The sequence below is a fragment of the Clinocottus analis genome, unplaced genomic scaffold (assembly GCF_023055335.1).
Source record: "Clinocottus analis isolate CAN_PGR_092001 unplaced genomic scaffold, fCliAna1.0.p SCAF_20, whole genome shotgun sequence".
Classification (NCBI taxonomy): Eukaryota; Metazoa; Chordata; class Actinopteri; order Perciformes; family Cottidae; genus Clinocottus; species Clinocottus analis.
In genome coordinates this window covers 6,381,724-6,400,049 of record NW_027175932.1, presented here as the reverse complement: position 1 = coordinate 6,400,049, position 18,326 = coordinate 6,381,724, and the positions used below count along the sequence as shown (strand labels likewise).

Sequence of the window (18,326 nt, the reverse complement as noted above, 5' to 3'; positions counted from 1 at the left end):
CGAGTTTCATTCAACTTTTCAAACAAATAGCAGAAACAATACAGTATTTAATAAATACATGTATATTAATAGAAATAATTGCATTTCACTGTAACCCATCCAGCACGAGCATCAGGCAGACACGTTTAAAGAACCGCTGCCCGCTAATCTTTTTATTCTCTTGTTCACATATCTTTTTTTTCCACAGTCGAGTCACATTAGATTTTCCCATGAAGAAGAGCTGCCTGCTCTGCTTTGAGCCACAGGTGCTGAGCCTGTTGCCGTGGTAAAGGCAGTACTGTCACAGAGTAGAGAGGGGGCGTAAAATAAGGTTTTGTTGGGTTAAGTTCCCCTATACCTGGAGCACTATATGAAACTCTAAAAGTTGGTGCACAAGCTTTTCCCTTGGGGATGGAAAATATTCCCCCGAAAAAGTCTCTGAGAGAGTCTTTGACTAGGTAAAAGGAAGAAGATGAAACGGAGAGTGCGCGCGTGTGCGCGTGTGTGTGTGTCTGTGTGTAAGTGTGTGTATGCAAGTTTGCACCTCATGTGTATTTGGTGTGTCCTTTTGTCTGGCCCTAATGAAGAAGTTCATGTTTAATTCAACAGCACATCCGCACACATCTAAGTGCTCTGTCTCTACACTACCTATGTACCTCTCTCTCTCTCTCATCCTCACTCCATCTCTACACGCAGGTCTCTTCCGCTGCTTTCCACACTGCGACTCCCTCTTCTCCCCCGTGTCTCTTTCCATCTCTCTAACAAAGAAGGAATCATTCATCAATCACTGTAAAGCGCTGCTGACAACGGATCTGTCCTAATTAGGCCACCTAAATGTTACCTTGAAGCCTGCTAGCACTATCTATCCCTCCCTCTGTCGCTTCCCTCCATCCATCTCTCCTTTTCCTTTCTCTCTTTCAGCCCAGCTTAGTCTAATGAGTACTTGTAAAAATGTAAAAAAATGAAAGGTTCAAATAGAGGCGAAATGTGGAATATTTTCCTTTTTCTGGAGCAGAGAGAGTATATAACCGTGTGTGGGAGAAAAGCTTCATTTGTGTGTGTCTCCGAGCTCATATTTATACATCTGTGTTTGCGTGACTTCAGCATCACCAGCTGTACATGTGGTTGACATGGCACACATTAAATACATGTTTTTAATTCCCCAAAGCACCCTCAGGCTGCCCGCCGGCCTTACATATGTACATGTGTGCCGTCTATCTGAGGATTTCGTAATTGCAGTGGTGTCATGTGTTAGTTCACGGCATTGTCTGTGTGTGTGAAGCTTCTGTTCACGTGGGCGTACTGAATTGATGAAGGGAAATTTGAATAATTGTGCATATGTACAGCTCTGGCCTACAAGGTCTCACCAGCACTGTAATTTACTTTACTTTATTAATCTCGCGTTTTTGGCTCCGATATCTACATTTCCCACCAGCAGCACACAAGCAAGTGTGAATACCCGCTCTCACGTGGTGGCGTCTAAAAAAACATCAGTGAGCATTCCTTTGTATGTAAATTTTTTAGCATTATTGATGGATCACCATCTTTTTCTGTTCCATCTATTTTCTCTTTTTTTTTCATTATTCATGTTGTCCTTTTGTGGAAGTATAGACGGAAATGGCATCTTCATTATTTCAACATAAGGACACGTTGAGGGTTGGTGATGAAGGATTGTCTGCCCGGGGACAGGCCTCCCCAGATGGGAGCTGTGTTCAATTAGACCGGGCTTAGCCGACCACAGAAAGAGGAGGTGAAGAACGAGGGAATTAGAAAGAGAAAACATGTTTTTTTTCCCCCCATTTGTGGTTGTGCAATGAGCATTGTCAGAAATGTTTTAGCTGTTTGCCTCTTGAAAGGAATGGAAACAGTGACATTGTCTGTGGGGACTGTACAATCTCCAGGCACTAAATTAGCCAAAATACTGTAGTAAAAACACTTAGTTGTGCAGCTTGATATTCTCCCGTTTAAACCGGGGTTAACTCCCATCACTCCCTCAGGAGCATATCCACTTTGAGTGAGGGGAGAGAATAGATCCCACAGCAGCATAATACCTAATGTTCATTCAATTACTTAAACATGTCCTAGGGCAGAGCTCCGAGGCCCACTGAGTTACTGATGGCAACAGGAAAACAAAAATTCAAAGAACACTCTTCGCCCTAGGACTCGCACGCGTCTGGCTGAAGGGAAAACCTCCACATGAACGTGTGCTTCCCTGACAGACGTGTGTGTGTGTTTGCATTCCACGAGTGCTCTAATGTTTACATCCAGCTGATGCTGACTTGTTACGGCTACGTTGACAGGTTATCAGAGGCCATGGATGGCATGGGCACAGTGTCAGTATCTAATGCCAGCAGTGTGGAATCCACTGCTGGTTGGTATGGAGTCGTTTCTTGCTTTTAATGGCAAAAAAAAGTTGCAATAGTTCCACCTTTACTTTTTTCAACGATAATCCGTGGCATCTCTTTCTCAGCGGGGGAGAAGCACTTGATCCGGTTTCCCTCCACCAAGCCATTCATCTCAGCCAGATCCTCAAAGGTGCAGTTAACACCCGCAGAAAGTTCTGGGACATTATGAGCCTCCAACACCAACTGTGAGGGAAAGATGGAACAAATGTGTTACTCTGTCAGTATTCTATGCAATGTTATGGTAACTATCCTCTTTACAGCAATTATCCGGGTTGTTATGAGGAATTAATTAAAAATGATCTCATGACAGTGATTAGCAGCTCTAGTATTACGGTAAACCATAAGCAGAAGAAAACATGTACTTTATGGAGGATTCAGTTAGGTTTCAATGGCTTCACATTGGTAACGGCACACAGCACACAGGGAAGATCATTTATCATTTTGATATAAATTGATGAATTGATGAAGCGGGGCTAAGTGAGATGAACACGTTAGATTTGTCCCTCAACTTGCTGAGATTCCCACACCAGTCTTGGAGCCAATATGCACTTCATACATGACTGTAACTCCATATTGCTGAGGAGAAGCACAGCTGCAAGTTCTGTACGGGGTAATGACTCATCGGCCCGGTGGTCAGAGGCCAATGGAGCCACGGGAGGATGGGGGGGGGGGGAGAGAACTCTATGATGAGAAGTTAATATATGAACACAAATCAGATGCATCCTGCCCGGACATCAAAATAACAACACAACAGTCTGATGCAATAAGATATAGATTCACTTAAAACTGGAATCAGTGCCATCTTACCCGTAAACCATATATGAATCCCCCCCCCCCCCCCCACGTTTTATGGATTTACAGTAACATCCCATCTCTCTGGCTCAGCAAGAAAAGTGTTTTAAAGGGAGAACGTGAAAGAAATGATGAAAGCAGAAAGTTAAGTTCAGAGGATGGATGAGGAGAGGAGACCCTGCAGGACAGAAATAGCAGGAGGACTGAGGTGAGCATACAGGCACCTGGACCAGCAGGTGAAACTGGACTCTCTGTGAAATAGAGAATGCAAATCTTTCCTCTTCATTTAAGAAAATGGCGTGTAAGCTCTTTCTGCAACTCTGCAAAAATTAGCATCGGGGTAGCAGGAGAAAAAAAAAAAAATGAAAACACAACCTGTCCTTGAATAAGTACGAAAAGAGGGTCGTGGAGCCAGGTGCGAGTGGGGTCAAGACCAAAATATACATATTGATGGAATAGCGTGTCTGCAGTGGGCCTTGCTCTGGGCATTGATTTGAGGCAAGTCCATAGTACACTCGTGATGTGAGGCTGAAAGCTGCCTCAGCGACAGAGAAGGGCTGACCTGCGCTGTTTTTATATTGCTGTTTAATGAAAAGAAGGTGGCGTGGGTGTGAACAGATACACCGCTTCCCACATAAGATGGACAGCGCACGGCCGGGCTTCCATCTCTTACACGTCCTCCATCTCCTGCGCCGCTTCCTCTCCCTTCTCACCTTCTACTTCTTCTCTGGCTTTCATTTATTTTTCCTTTTAAGGAGGGAACACAGCCAGACCTTGATTAATCCACACTTACATGTAGTCATGGCCAAGTCTAGCCACAGCTGGGCTGCAGGAATATGAAAATAACCTATTCATGTTAAGATACGCCATACTTTCACACTCACACACACACACACACACACACACACACACACACACACACACACACACACACACACACACACACACACACACACGGATACGAAGACATGCCCTCCTGTAGTTTACAAAACACCATGTCTATTGTTGAGGATATGTGATGATGGGCTGTTCATGTTGCCATTGTAAAAAAGAAAGTCTTGGCTGCAAATGATTCATTTTCTTTCAGATGCCAGGAAAGAGATGACAATTATTAAATGTATCTACTTAGATTATCAAGCACCCTTTAAATACCCTCTGCTGACACTGTACTCTTACTTAACTTTACTGCTTCTCTTTTGTTATGTATAAAATCAAACCGCGTGTGAGTTGATTCATTCTGTCATAATTCCATTTGTGTTTCGTGAGACAGTAGCTATGACAGATTTGAAATCCTATTTTTTCTCAAACAGGAGGCAATTCCTTCCAAAGCGTACACAATAACAGAAGACACTTTTCATAAACAAAGAGGTAATTAATTGTGAAACAAAATGGTGGCTTTTTCTTCCTACTGAAAATGGGTCTGATTTCAGCAGTGGCTCTTTCTCATTTCGAGACTGCTTTGGGCGTATCTTCCCAACAAATATTTAATAACACAAAGGTCAAGGAGGAGCCCCTGTCTGTCTAGCAACTGCCCTGCAATCAGTTGGATGGGAGATATGTTGCATAGCCTTTGGGTAAAGCCTGCTCGCTGGGAAAAGGTTAAACACTCTCTAAAGGATCAAAACACACACACACACACACCATGAATATCATTAGTGTGATGCAGAGGTGTACCTCAGCAAATCAACACCTCTCATGTGAACCTCGGAACAACACGGGTGGAGAATAGATATTCAGGCTTGACCTTAGGAAATCATATTGTATATTTATATACTTAGTCTCTGAGATTTCAAACCATTTCCAAACCACTACTATAGAGGAAATGGGAATTGAAATGTGACATCACTTAAGGTGGTTTAGGACACAGGGATTTTTCTAACATTCCACGGTAACTCCCACGGGTCTCTTTTTGAATGTATTCCTCTCAAATGAAGCACAGGCTTCCTCATTTAAGAACATAGCATATGAATATGTATAGCTTATGTTTTTAGCAACATAACCAACGTACACCAATGACCTCTTCTCATGACCACTCCCTTCACATCCTACTCAATATATCACATGAACTCCTCACAGATAAGCGTGTACTGACTGGAAGATGGTGTTACGAAACTATGGAAAAGGAACTCCCGAAAAGATGCTTGTATTTCTCGGCAGAGACATATTTTTGTTCCAATGCATCACAGCTCCTTGTACACTAATCAATACACTCCAACAAAGAAATAAAAACATTTAAGACACTTAAATCCAGCAGCTGTTTTAGAATTAAATGTCTTGGGGGGGAAAATGTTGCATTTAGTTGCTGACAATCACAATAGACACAGCTGAGTTAAACTGTGTGTGTGTGCGTGTGTGTGTGTGTGTTTAATGGTTGTTGACATCCTTTGGGAGAGTATTTCACTGGACAGGACTGGAAGTTGTGAGGTCAGGATTGAAGAATGCACGTTGGCAGGCAGTAAAAGGATGTAAAGCAGGATTACAACACCGTTAACAACGTCCACTGATCAGTTTCTAGAGCATAATTACATCGCATTACAAATTATGCTTGAGTGTGTGATATTGTCAATCTGCCAGACAAGAGATTTTCACACTAGCAACACATTCAGCTAGCCTCACTGTATACTGCAATATGGCTCCATTAAAACAAATGCTTTCTGAAGTGTTCCTTCCTTATTGAAAGGAAAATATATAAACTCACCTCTCATAGAAAAATTACAACACAATTATACAATCAGGTGATGACAGCTACTATCTATTTCCGTACATCTAAAAGGAAATATGTATTTATTACAGAGTAAAGGATATGTAAATGCATGAGAGGAAACGTCTGGCATGGCAAACCATTAGAGAACAAGTCATTGTTTCTTTGTCAGCGTCGATGAGGAGTGCGTTTCTATCCACTTACCGTGACGCTAAACTGGGACACTGAGATGTTGTTTGGGTGGACACTGAGACGCACACACTGTTTGATGTCTGATGCGAAGCGACGGGGCTCTGATGAGCGCTCGCATTTCTCCTTTCTGGTGCACCTGGAAAAAACACAAGAGGGGGAGTGTTATTCAAGGATGAAAAATGCACGCACACACACACGCACACATACATTGACGTAGTAACCTGACCAGGTCTTACTCCCTTACACCTGTTGGCACCTGGGGAAAAAGGAAATGTCCCGGCGCTCCCTGACGGATGGAGTTAAGACACATTTATCATATTTTCTCTCTGGCAGTGTTCTCGCTACAGTGGCCCGTGAATGGAGAGCCGGTCTCCAAAGGGGCGGGAGCGGTGGCATTTAAAACAATGCTTGCTCTATATGTGGAAGTGGAGCCGCTCCGTTGGGAAAGAGGTGGGCCTCGTCTTTGTGATGCCGTCTTAATGACTGGCATTCATGGGCAATGCCAAGTGCAGGTGGAGATGTGGATGTTGGTGTGGGGGGAAGGGGCAGGGATGGGTCCATCCACCTTTTAATACCACACCAGGTGGTCTAATCCAGTCCAACAGTGGTTTTGGCAGTTGGGAGGACTGGACCCTTTGTGTTGTTAGAGGAATTTACCGGCTCCGGTTCCAAACAGTATCCCTCGACATACTGCAGGGGAACTCCCTGTAGTTCGAACAACTAAATGAATGTGTACGTGAGGTGGGTATGGGATCTGCAGAAAGTTTATATGAATTCATCATTACAGCAGCTGTGGAAACGCTGATGAAGCCTGAAGTTATTTATACATGCATGTCCAACGAAACGTTCTGTGACGAGTCAACCGGCCCAAAGTGAGATATAACTTCAACCTTCTCTGCTTCCGCTCCAACAAACCCAGACACTCTTGTTCTCATCTAATCCCCTCATAAAGTGTAATCCTCTATTGGTTTGGACAAGAACTTTCTCTGCATTAACAACCTGGAAACCCCAGTGTGTCCTAAAACTCCTTGAGAGAAATTAAAGAATGAAAGGAAAGAAAGGAAGAGGTCGTAATGCACGAAATGAAAGAAAGACCTTCGAGGTGGTTGACGTCTGAGATGCAGTAATACCTTATGCAGCAAGACGCTTCTAATCCAGAATTGGAGACATTGAGGGAGGGGAGGGGGGGGGGGGGTTTGACCTGACATGAGTATTGTAAAGCTAAGCGGCCTAACATGCCACAAAGAAGACAGACATAGAGAAAAAGAGAGGAAATAATCTGTTTGAGAGAGGGAGAGAACAGGAGGAGTGGTAAATAGTGCAGGAGAGAGAGAGAGGAACATAAAGCAAGAAAGAAGCAAGATTTAAAGTAAGGCAGCCATTGTTGGCTTTCTGTGAAGCTTTCCCTGCTAAGCCGGTGTGAGTAGGGGTTTAATCGCTTCGGGTTCCTTTGTGCTTCTCTATAACTCCTGTCTGTTCCTCCTTTTCTAGCGCTGATTTAATAAGACCCCATCATATACGTACCCCCAGGCAAACAAACTCACACAGAAAACCACAAATGCACACGTTCACCTACAATTATACCAGTTTGCTTCCTTTCATACCCAGAGGTCTGTTGTTTACAGCCATGGATTGTAACACTGCAGACGGTTGCTAAGCAGGACGTTGTATTGTGTTTTTTGTTGTTGTGACTATGAGTATATTGAGGTTTCTCTTCGTGCTGGTAGCTCGACAGTGTAGCTGTATGTTTTGTTTTCATGGCCAAAAGACAAGGAGCGATGCATAATTACCGTTTACTGGGACATTCTCTGTGCGTGAATCACCAGTACGAGTGACTGAATCATTGTCTCACACAGTAAATATGCATTAATTCTCTTTAATATCTTCATAACCAGCTACATTGTGAGCCACACATACTGTTGAGACTCTATTCCCAGTGTGTATATGTTGCCACTATCGAGTGCCATCAAAAATTCTGCAATGTAAAGGAACATGAACAATCCCACAATGCAATGCAACATTTAAATGATACAAAAGACTGGTGAGAGACTGTAAAGTGATAAGCAAGTGGCATGAAGTGTGCCCGTTACATAGGGAGTAGTAAATGAGTGAATTAGCGAGAGATTTGGCTCTCTATGGCCCAGAATTATGACACCGCTATGAGACACGAGCTGCTGTAAATAACAACCGGGGGATGAGGAATGGAAGACTGATGATGAAGAGTGAACAAGACATGCTGTAAGGACATGTTTAGATTAATCTCACAGCAAATAACAATTTTATGTTAGTTTTTGTGTTTGAGTCACCATGCACAATGTTTATGAGACACAATTACTTTGGTGAAAATGTGCAGCCCACAGGTTTTATCGTCTGCAATGCAGTTACAAGCCAGTGAGAAATAATGAGGCAGCATGACATGATGAGTGAAACAACTAGACCTGGCATATCGGGTCTGGGGCCTGTTAATACATGATCATTAGAGCGGGTGTATCAATCTGCTCTAAAAAGTGGACAGGGGACACTTTGTTGAGCTTGTTATGCAAATGCTCAGCAGACATGACAGTTCAACTCCAACATAGAGCATCAATCTGAAGAAAAGAGCAGTAATTGCATGAATTTCTACTTCCTCGAGGTTCGACCCTTCAGCTGTTTCATTCCAGATTCTACATAAAAAAAGGAATTAATCAACAAGTGAAAACAACGGATCTCATGTTGTACTTCATTTACTTGTTAATATACAAAAAATAGCTAGCATTTTGTAACATTAGCCTACCATGTTTCAATGGGCAGGTGCATCATCCCCTCTTTCTCATATAGATTTCCATTGAAAAGCCAGCTTTAAATGTATATATTTTCCTTTCCTTTCCAGACTTTATTAAATCTAAAATGTCATAAATAGAGGAGGTATTGCAAGCCAGTGAAACGTATTGCCAGTTCCTGGGTGGCCTCTGTTTATCTATGAAGATGTCATTTAGCCCTGCAGGGACTGTGGGTTTCATCTCTTCCTCAGAGTCAGAAGGTCACAGACTTGCTGGGTCGGATGAAACAGCCAACAGGTTGTTTTATTAACTTCCACATCCCAGACTCGGGCCATGCGGGGACTGTGACTCAGCTGGAAGTGGGAAGCCTTTTCTTCTCTCTGCCTCTCTCCGTTTCCCTGAGGATTCAAGCACGCTAGGTTTTCACATCCAGTTCAATGAGCTCACTGCGGTGCAGATTGGGCTAAACGCAGAAAACACAGAGCATTCCAGTGGGGGGGAAAAACAAAAAGTCAACTTTTTCTGGAGCTTAATGCAATGTCATGTTGACAACAAACTTTTGTACAATAACACAATTTGTCTCAAAGGATCTTACTGTGGCGTTTCGGTATTTGAGAAGCCTCCAACTGGACTTTCTGGTTTTATTTCCTCATCTACCTGCACACGGTGGCAACATGTATACAGCACTGCAGCTCCTTGCACTTACGTGCTGTACTGAGACCGCACTGTTTTTAAAGTGCTCCTGCATCCTGACTGATCCTCTCACCGTGTGAAAAGCCATGTACATATATTGATTTGGATTAACCGGAGTGTCCACACCACTGTGAAGGGGAATTTATGTCGCTGCTCTGGCTGATTTGGAAGATAATGCCATACATGGTTTAGCTGATGTAAGAGCTGCGTATTATCAGAGCAAAGCGCTGGATAATTGTTTTCAATTACTATCCAGACAGACCTTGAAAGAAAAAAAAAGATTGCATCGTTTGTACCAATATGAAACAATCCCGCCCTTTGTAAACATCAGTGAATAGAGCATTTAGAGTAGCCTCGAAATCAAAGCGATTTAGATTTCAAATAACAGTCATAAGAAGCCCGAATGGGGATATCTTTTTTTTTTTTTTTGAGGAGGATGAAATGTCCAACATCTATTCATTTGGTGAGTAAATAGCGCTGTTGTGCCGAGCTGTTTGAGGGACTGGCAATGACACGTTATGAGAGGGCGAGCTGAATGGATTAGATTGGCTCTGAATGGAAACTAATCTGTACTCTTGTTTCTCTCAGCCTTTGATAAGGTGACACATTAGAGTGAGACTGAGGAATGGGCAGAGACGGACTTTTAGCCCCCTGCAATCGTTGCTGATGAGGCTGTTAGAGGCATTCAAACCCTGCTGGTCTTAATATAATAATATGTCATAATGTATTTCATCACGCAATATTTAACATTTAGCCCATTTGATGATTTCCTCATACTATTCAGGATGATCATATTCTTCTGTGCAGTTTGGGCACACAGACTAAATGATATTCATTATCTCCAGTCAGTGATGAATACAAACAGGTCTAATTTACTGCAAGAACTGTAACATGCATATGATTATCGAAACTAAATCAAGCTTTCATTCTCTGATTCATAGCTTGGGTTGGAAATGTGCAGATGATGTATATATATTATATTATAGACAGAGATATTTCAAATATAAAAGGAACAATTTTAGAAACAGCCTTGAAGGTCACGGCTCAATACAACAAAGTGTGATCTCAGGTAAAAATAAACACAATGGCTAAAGTCACTATCAAACACCGACAGTATATATATATATATATATATATATATATATATATATATATATATATATATATATATATATATATATATAGAAGTCCAGGCTTGATCCCTCGTGGTTGAAACTAGTCCAGTATCAGTGGTGCGCAGGTTGCAGGGCTCAGGGGAGCGGAGAGAGAAAGAATTTACTAAAGAGAGGGTGCAGATGTATCTGGCCATGTGAGACTTCAGGTGTAATGCATATCTAATGTGAGGCACAGAGAAGGTCAAACAGGCTGGCAAATGAAAGCTATTAAATTCTCCCAAAGCCAAAGTCCAGCAATCCTCAGCTCTATCAAATGCTCATGTCACTAGAGGAAACAAACATGTGAAATACACACACACACCTACACACACACACACACACACACACACACACACACGTAAGTATACGCAAGTATCAGACACATAAGTAGTCAACAAGTATATGTATATTTTTTTACAATTACAATTTCATAGGTGGTTGCATATTCAATGAACCGATAATAATGAAACCTTCTTGTGGTGGAGTTACAAGACGTCTTTAAAGTATGTGTTGTATACTACACACCTGGGTTTCTGCCTCTACAGTGTTGCTCGTGGTAAATCAATGCCCAACAAATAGGCACTCTGTAGTCCAACTAAAACACCATTACCATACTGCCCATGCACCACCAGACGCCGTATACACCCCTATACATACTAATAGCCTGAGGCTGTGTGTGACTCTGCCAAAGATTCAGTCAAATCGCACACATCTACATTCAGCGTGGCACGCACACACACACACACACACACACACACACGCACACGCACACGCACACGCACACACAAGCAGCCAGTGGAATCATTAAGAGAGGTGACCCACAGAGCAGAAATACGCGTGGGGGCCAGTGGGAGAGTCATTACCTGGCCCACTGGCCATGACCCTGTTACAAACACACACAAATTAACACACGCACACACACAGACACACACACACACACACGCATGTGCACGCACGTAGAAATGAAAACGCACCACATGTGCGTCTCTCCTAAGCCCATTCCTAAAAACATAGGAATTGTAAAGTGTCTGCCCCCAAGTAGAAATCTCTGAGCCATCCCTGTTCCGTACTACAAATGCAAGAACACCGGCTAAGCGGAAAATTACACCGCTGCTGAGAGTTTGCAAGTACAGAGCTATATGGGATGGAATTAATTTCACACACACATGCAGTATGTATGTATGTATATCAACATACTGTATGTACACAGTGAGAGAGCCTGATCTCGTCAATGTTTCATAAACGTTCGAATAAAATTTGGGCCATAAGCACATATTATTTTAAACAACCTCCATAAATCCGATACTACTGTCAAACACAAACAAACGCATTAGAATAGAGGATGATGGGCAGAATCAATCTGGCCCCCTGGGTAAACACGTAACAGCTGTTTCTCTCTGCCATGGATGTTGGTGCTCTCACAACCCAAGACACAATTTCAGAAGCTGTCAAAAGCAGCCCCACCAACTTCCTTCATCTCACACTCACCCTCCCCCCCCTCCACACACACACACACACACACACAGAGACACACAAACAAACAAACCCCCGGCAGAGCTATCTAACGGCGGGGTGGTGTGGCAGACTTATTAGGCTGTTTATCCAGCATATGTGATGCCACTGCTGCCCCTGAAGATGCCATTAGGCCACGTTCTCTATGAATCAACTGTATCTGTTTGGCTCAGGGGTGTGTGTGTGTGTGTGTGTGTGTGTGTGTGTGTGTGGGGGATGAAGGTTAAAGAGTGTTGTGACATGCAGATGTAATTTACAAAATGTGCTTTTAGGAATTAGGTCCCTGAATTATTGAATAATTTTCTTTTTTACATTGTATTTTCTGAAAACACAAATTAGAGAATTAGGGCACAAAAGCTGGCAGAGAGGGCAGTCATTACAGTTTTTCAATTATTCAGTCTACTATTGCTGGTTAATTTTACAAGTTAATTACATATAAACACTTAAAATAAATGGCTGTTCTATTGATCATTAGTTGTATTTAGAGATGACAAAATGTAATAAATGTGAAAGCTTTGATGTTAAGCACAATCTCAGACTCTGCATGTGAATGCAGGATGTAACCGCCAATATTGGAACGTCTCCAAACAGCTCATATATCGCTGTGCATTTATCATATCAAAACACAATCTGACCTCCCATTCAACAGAAGCCACGGCAGCCACAAGGGAAAACCACAGCGGATCATTGCACTGCAACTGCAGTATTTCCAGAAATATTTTGTGAATTAAAATCCCCTGCTTGATGATGTTTTCATAGCGTCTCCTGAGGGAGACAGTGCAGGGCACCGGAGGGCTGCTTTTTTCAATGGAGGTCTCAAGAGTGCACTTGGCTTTTATCTTCCATATATTGTGTTATGATCTTGAATGTGTGCAGCTGGAGACGGCAGCATATTATACTATTGATCCAGGCAATCAATATGCAGCTTGTGGAGTTAAGGTGTGTTTACTCACAGACGCGAGGCAGTTTGTTATTCTTACTGCGCCATTTTTTTCCGATGGCAGAGAATCGGGCACTTTGAGATGTCACTCTGAAGTCTCTGAAGATGTAAGTCTGAACTCATTCGATGCATATTGTTTAAAAAGTAAATACATTGCATTTGGTTACATTGCAGTACCTTCTCTTACTGAGACGACAATTAACATGGACTCAAACATGTAAAAATGCGCATGTCGCATATACAGAATGCATGCGCTGAACACCGTTTCACGAGTACATTTATTTTAATGGATTCGTAATGACATTATATTGTCTCGGCGTGCGTGGGTAATCTCTGTGGCAATGCAATCTGATATTAATATTGAACAATCAGTGGGGATTACTGTAGATATAACACGGTGACTCTGTGCCTACTATGCCGCTGTTGCCATAGCGCCAGCTGTGTGATGGGACATGCGAGGTGACCTGCAGGAGTACTCGCTCCCAGAGGTGCTCTCTGTCATAGTCAAGATGAACCCTATGCGTGTGTGTATGCGTTTACCATCATTTATTCACGTAGAGTACCTGTTCCGAGGGTTTAATATATGCTCTTCACCGGAAGATTTCTCATCCCCACTCTCCTGTGAATTTATGTAACCTCCCTTTCCCCCACTAACCTCCCCCCGCCCTCATCGAATGGACTACATCTCCATATATCTTCACTTCCTTTGACTGTCAAGCCATCTCTCATTCATCCACTCTGTCTCATGCCAGTACCTGTGTCTGTTCATGCTCTGCCAGAGAAAAAGCAAGACAGCTTCCCCACCGTTGAGTGTGCATGTCCACTTTCCAGTGTCTGTGTTTCCTTGTGTGTGGCCGGGTGACAATAGGTGACAGTGAGCAATGGTCCAGACTTGAAGGTGGGCGTACAGCAGTTGTGTATGCACTTGAGCATGTGTGTTGGGGCTAGGTAGATTGGTGTGTGCGTGTGTGTGTTTCTTCACACTATGGTGGTGACAGTTGAGAGGAAACTGGGAGGTGCAACCCTTCGTTCCGTCCTGATGCCCCTGTCACTTCTTGGCCTTGTTCCCTTCCCTCAACCCCCCTTAGCATGCAGCAAGAGGTGGAGGCTGGAGGTAAGGCGGAGGTGTGGGCTGGGGGGGTGAAACCAGTCACCCATACTCAGGGGATGGCCGTCCTCCCCTGGGCACAGGCATCAGAGCAAGTGCCATGGATGCAAGGATCTCAAGATCAACGAAAGAACTTTGAATACATTTAACTTCAGAGTTGACCCAGCCATTTTTAGCACCGTTTATTACCAAATCCAGTTCCTCCATTTGGAACTATTGGGCTGATCAGTGAATTGTCATAGTTGCGTCTCATTTTGAGTTTGTCTACGATGAATAATTTAATTGCTATATATTATTTTGGATATGTTTAGCTTTTCCGACTGTTTATTACTTTTGGCAATGCACTTCTCAATTCTTTCTATATTGGCCTTCGATATGAGCTCACAGCCAATGTGTTGACTGAGAAGAGCTGTCCTAACGTTAGATCAAAATTAGGGGGGGAAAAAAACCAACTCTCTTTTGGTGTAAACAATTCCTTTCTATGGCCGCAATGTGTTTCACAGCACCGACCGCTTTCTCCAGGGAGAGCCGAGTGGTCGCCACAACCAAACACGAGTCCTTGGTAGCATGCTAATTGAGGCACTGCAGTTTAATTAGCATTAGTGTGGCATACCACATGAGCACACTGAGGAAACAGATGACTGTGAACACAGCGACAGGTAGCAGCGGCGCAGAATTAATATACGCGAGAGAGAGAGGGAGAGAGAGAGAAAATATACAGTGGATCTGCCAATTAGCTTTTCCCTCTCCCTTCTCTGAAAAGGTTATTCGTTTGACAGCCCCGAAGTTGTCTTGGGAAAACAAAGGATTTAGAAGACAAGAAGCTTTGCAGCATGACTTGCAAGTTTTACCAGCCATTTTGCGTGTTTACTCCCCGAACTTTTCTTCTATCATCCTCATAAGCTTGTACAACTGTTTATCAAGACTTGACTGCGCTGGTCCAGAGTACACATTCATTAAATCATTTCTACTTTTATCTTCTCCCTGTTTATTGTGCTAACGTGGTACAAGTTTAATGCAAAGAGCAGGCATGTAAAATGTGACTGTACAGGATTCAAACTCCATCCTTCAGTATGCAGTGGCTGTCTGGGTCCACTGATTCATAAAGACTCCTCGGTATATCACAGTTTATCTCAGGAAGTTTACTACTGATTGTATAGACCTTCTTTAACGAACTGGGAAAAGGCATTTGCTTGTGGTCAGTGGCTCGGAGGACTTTACAGTCCTCGTTCTACTTCAGGAAGAAGGGATCGATGTTTACGAGTGTTTGGAGGAAGAGAGTAAAGGAGCAAGGAGGAGTAGGACAGTCATGCTGTTTATTGGCAAACATGCCTTTGAATACACATACACTGGGATCTGACACACACAGATTGCATGTGTGTACACACAAATGTACAATGCACCAAAATACACATTGGAACTGATGATATATCAACATATATATATGTAAAGAAAAGAAGAGGATATGAGGAAATAAAATAAAGTAAGTTTGGAAGAGAAAACGTTCTTTGCACTGTGTGATTATTACCCCCTATCGCGAGCAGAGATTGAGATATGTCAAAGCCATTATTAATGTGAGGATATTGCCACATTAGCACTACTTGTTCCAAATTGACACCGATATCACAGAGTAATGTGAGATATACTCTACATCCATGCCAAATATGATGACATTCCTTTTGACAATGCTACTTCTCCAAATATGGTTTCCAATCTGTCTGGCTGTCACGCATGGCAGGCACGTTGACAGCTTAGTTAACCACTTGCAAAACTGACAGCTAACAGACTGGCATTAGGGGAGGGAACATATCAGAAACGTAGCTGTAACACTTCTGGCATATATTGGCCTATTGAAGAAGTGCCCCTTCCTCACTTGGAGGAGTTGAAGTGTGGATGAAAAACATGCGGAAAAGGGAATATGCCACATCCGACCAGTGTCATACTGTAAAAAACTGTAAGACACAAAATGTCAGCATTTTGCTGAAAGGAACAACTTTTCTCAATCAATATTGACTTAAAGGTTGGATTTAGCATAATGTTCTGTGACACTTACTAGATCTTGTCATCTATCCCACAAGTAGGATGTTGTCATACAATATGCAGGGTACATTTTCTATTCTATTCATACATTTTGTTTAAATACTTGGGCACAGAATAAATAATGCGCGTGCGTAACATAAGCATGCATGTTTGCTGTGCACAGGCATACAGTATACTTTCTTACAGGTACATCTTTTGAAGGAGACTTATAAAAAAAACCTCCTGTGGTTGATATGAGTGAAAACTTTCCGTTCACCTGCCACGCTTGACAGGCATTAGCATAAGTCGTGCATCTCAGCAGAAAAGAGCACGCGTTTGATGGGCCAAGACACTTTGGTTGACAGGTGAGGCTTCAGGTGTACTCAAATAGTGGCAGGTTCTCACAGCACGGGGTGTGGGGGGGCTTCTGATGCTTCATTGTGGGCTCAAAAAATGCATACGGAGCATAAAGGATGGACAGTTTATCTGATGAATACTAGCATATGTCTATAAATGAAGACATTTGCCTTTCTAAATGGATGGTCAGTGTTTGTCAAGGACAATGGCTGCTATCAGAGACACACATACACACACTCACGGAGACACACACACACACACACACACAGGTGCACTATCCACTCCTGTTGATTTCCTCCTCTGTACTATTGATTGCCTTTCTCCTCTTCCCCTGGTGTTCTCTCTAACAGCTCCTCTCACCGATCTATAGAGTAAATAAAGGCAATGCTGATAGGGGTAGAGAGACAGAGAGTGTGTGCGAGTGTGTGTGTGTGGGAGAGAGTGAGAAAGAGAGAGAGAGAGAGAGAGCTTGCGATTCTGTTGGCCAGTGAGGTGATTTCAAGGTTGATTGGGAACAACAAACTATCTGGAAGGACACTTTGAAGATGAACTGCGTGCTATCCTTCCACTCAGCAGCCATCCTTCCAGAGAAGTGTGGGAGAGTGTGTGAATTCTAAGAGTTCCTTGTGTTTTGGCCTCTTTGCTCTACATTATTTAAGATGCATTGTTTAAGGCTTTGGTTTGCAGGCTGTACACTGGGTAGGGTGCCTCTTTTCCCATTTTTACTCTTTGGAGAAACATCTTTAACCCCGGCCAGGCCAGAAAAATGCTTTTCACGCGATAGCATTGCACTGAATAGGAACACAACTATACTGCATTATAATTCGCACAACACATCCATCTGTTGTCCCTTTTCTCTCCAGCACTGCATACTGACCCTATGGGCTTCCAGCTTCACAATGCTGTCATTCACTTATGCACATCCTTTCATTGGTTTTCCCCTTTGGCTACGTTCTGGGATGGCAGGTTCATCAATTCAAGCTAGAACTGAGCGAGACTCCCGGACGATCACAGAGCCGGACGCAAGCATGAGAGGATTTCATGTATTGTTAAGCTTTACTGGAATACAAATAAAATGTTTCAGAATTCACTCAGCATCAGCTGCTTCTTGGAAGCTGTATGAGTCTTTATTGTTTTTCTGTTATTCAATGGTTTCCACTTGAGAGGCTCTGATGTCCATAGACTGAGTAAAAACTTTAATGTGCAGCAATCCAGCAGAGTTTTGAAAACGTTATCCTGACAGACGAAGAGACTGAGGGACAAAGGATTTGTATTTCTGTCCTCTGAATATCTGATAGGTCAGCTCAAACTTGACATTGTTGCATTTGTTATGGCTGAGATGTCTGGAGAGAAGGACTTTGGGTCAAGTGTGTCTGTTTGTGTGTACGGGTCAGACCTTCCCAAGGAAATACTTAATGCATTCTTAAGTCACAGTCTCACTATCTAACTTACACGATGGCACTTCTTTTCTTTCTTCAACTTTCTTTATCCTTCAGCACATCGAAACACTTCGACTAGCATCATGACCAGTTATTAATGTTTGAAACTAGCAGGAGCAGCAGAGGAGAGCCAGTAGAAATTGATGACCAAAGGGGGAATCTAAAATTACTTTCTGGAAGGTGTACTGAATGCGTCTCCTCTGCCGTTGATTGGCCGTGTGTCTGTGTGGACCTTTTTCTCTTTCGGTGTTTGCAGGACCAGAATGTTCTCCAACA

General features: G+C 42.9%; 1 protein-coding gene across 2 annotated transcripts in view; it reads right to left on the bottom strand.

Annotated features, from left to right (window-relative positions):
• The window catches only part of plxna4 (plexin A4), a 208,483-nt gene that overhangs the window by 52,711 nt on the left and 137,446 nt on the right, over positions 1 to 18,326 (bottom strand). Inside the window, exons 6-7 of one of the 2 annotated variants that reach the window (XM_068585976.1) lie at positions 6,082 to 6,205; positions 2,408 to 2,567 (exon numbers count right to left, since the gene is read on the bottom strand). In XM_068585976.1, the coding sequence (XP_068442077.1) occupies positions 2,408 to 2,567; positions 6,082 to 6,205 (284 nt within the window). The remainder of the gene's footprint in view (positions 1 to 2,407; positions 2,568 to 6,081; positions 6,206 to 18,326) is intronic. The other variant, XM_068585977.1, reaches the window with a different exon arrangement.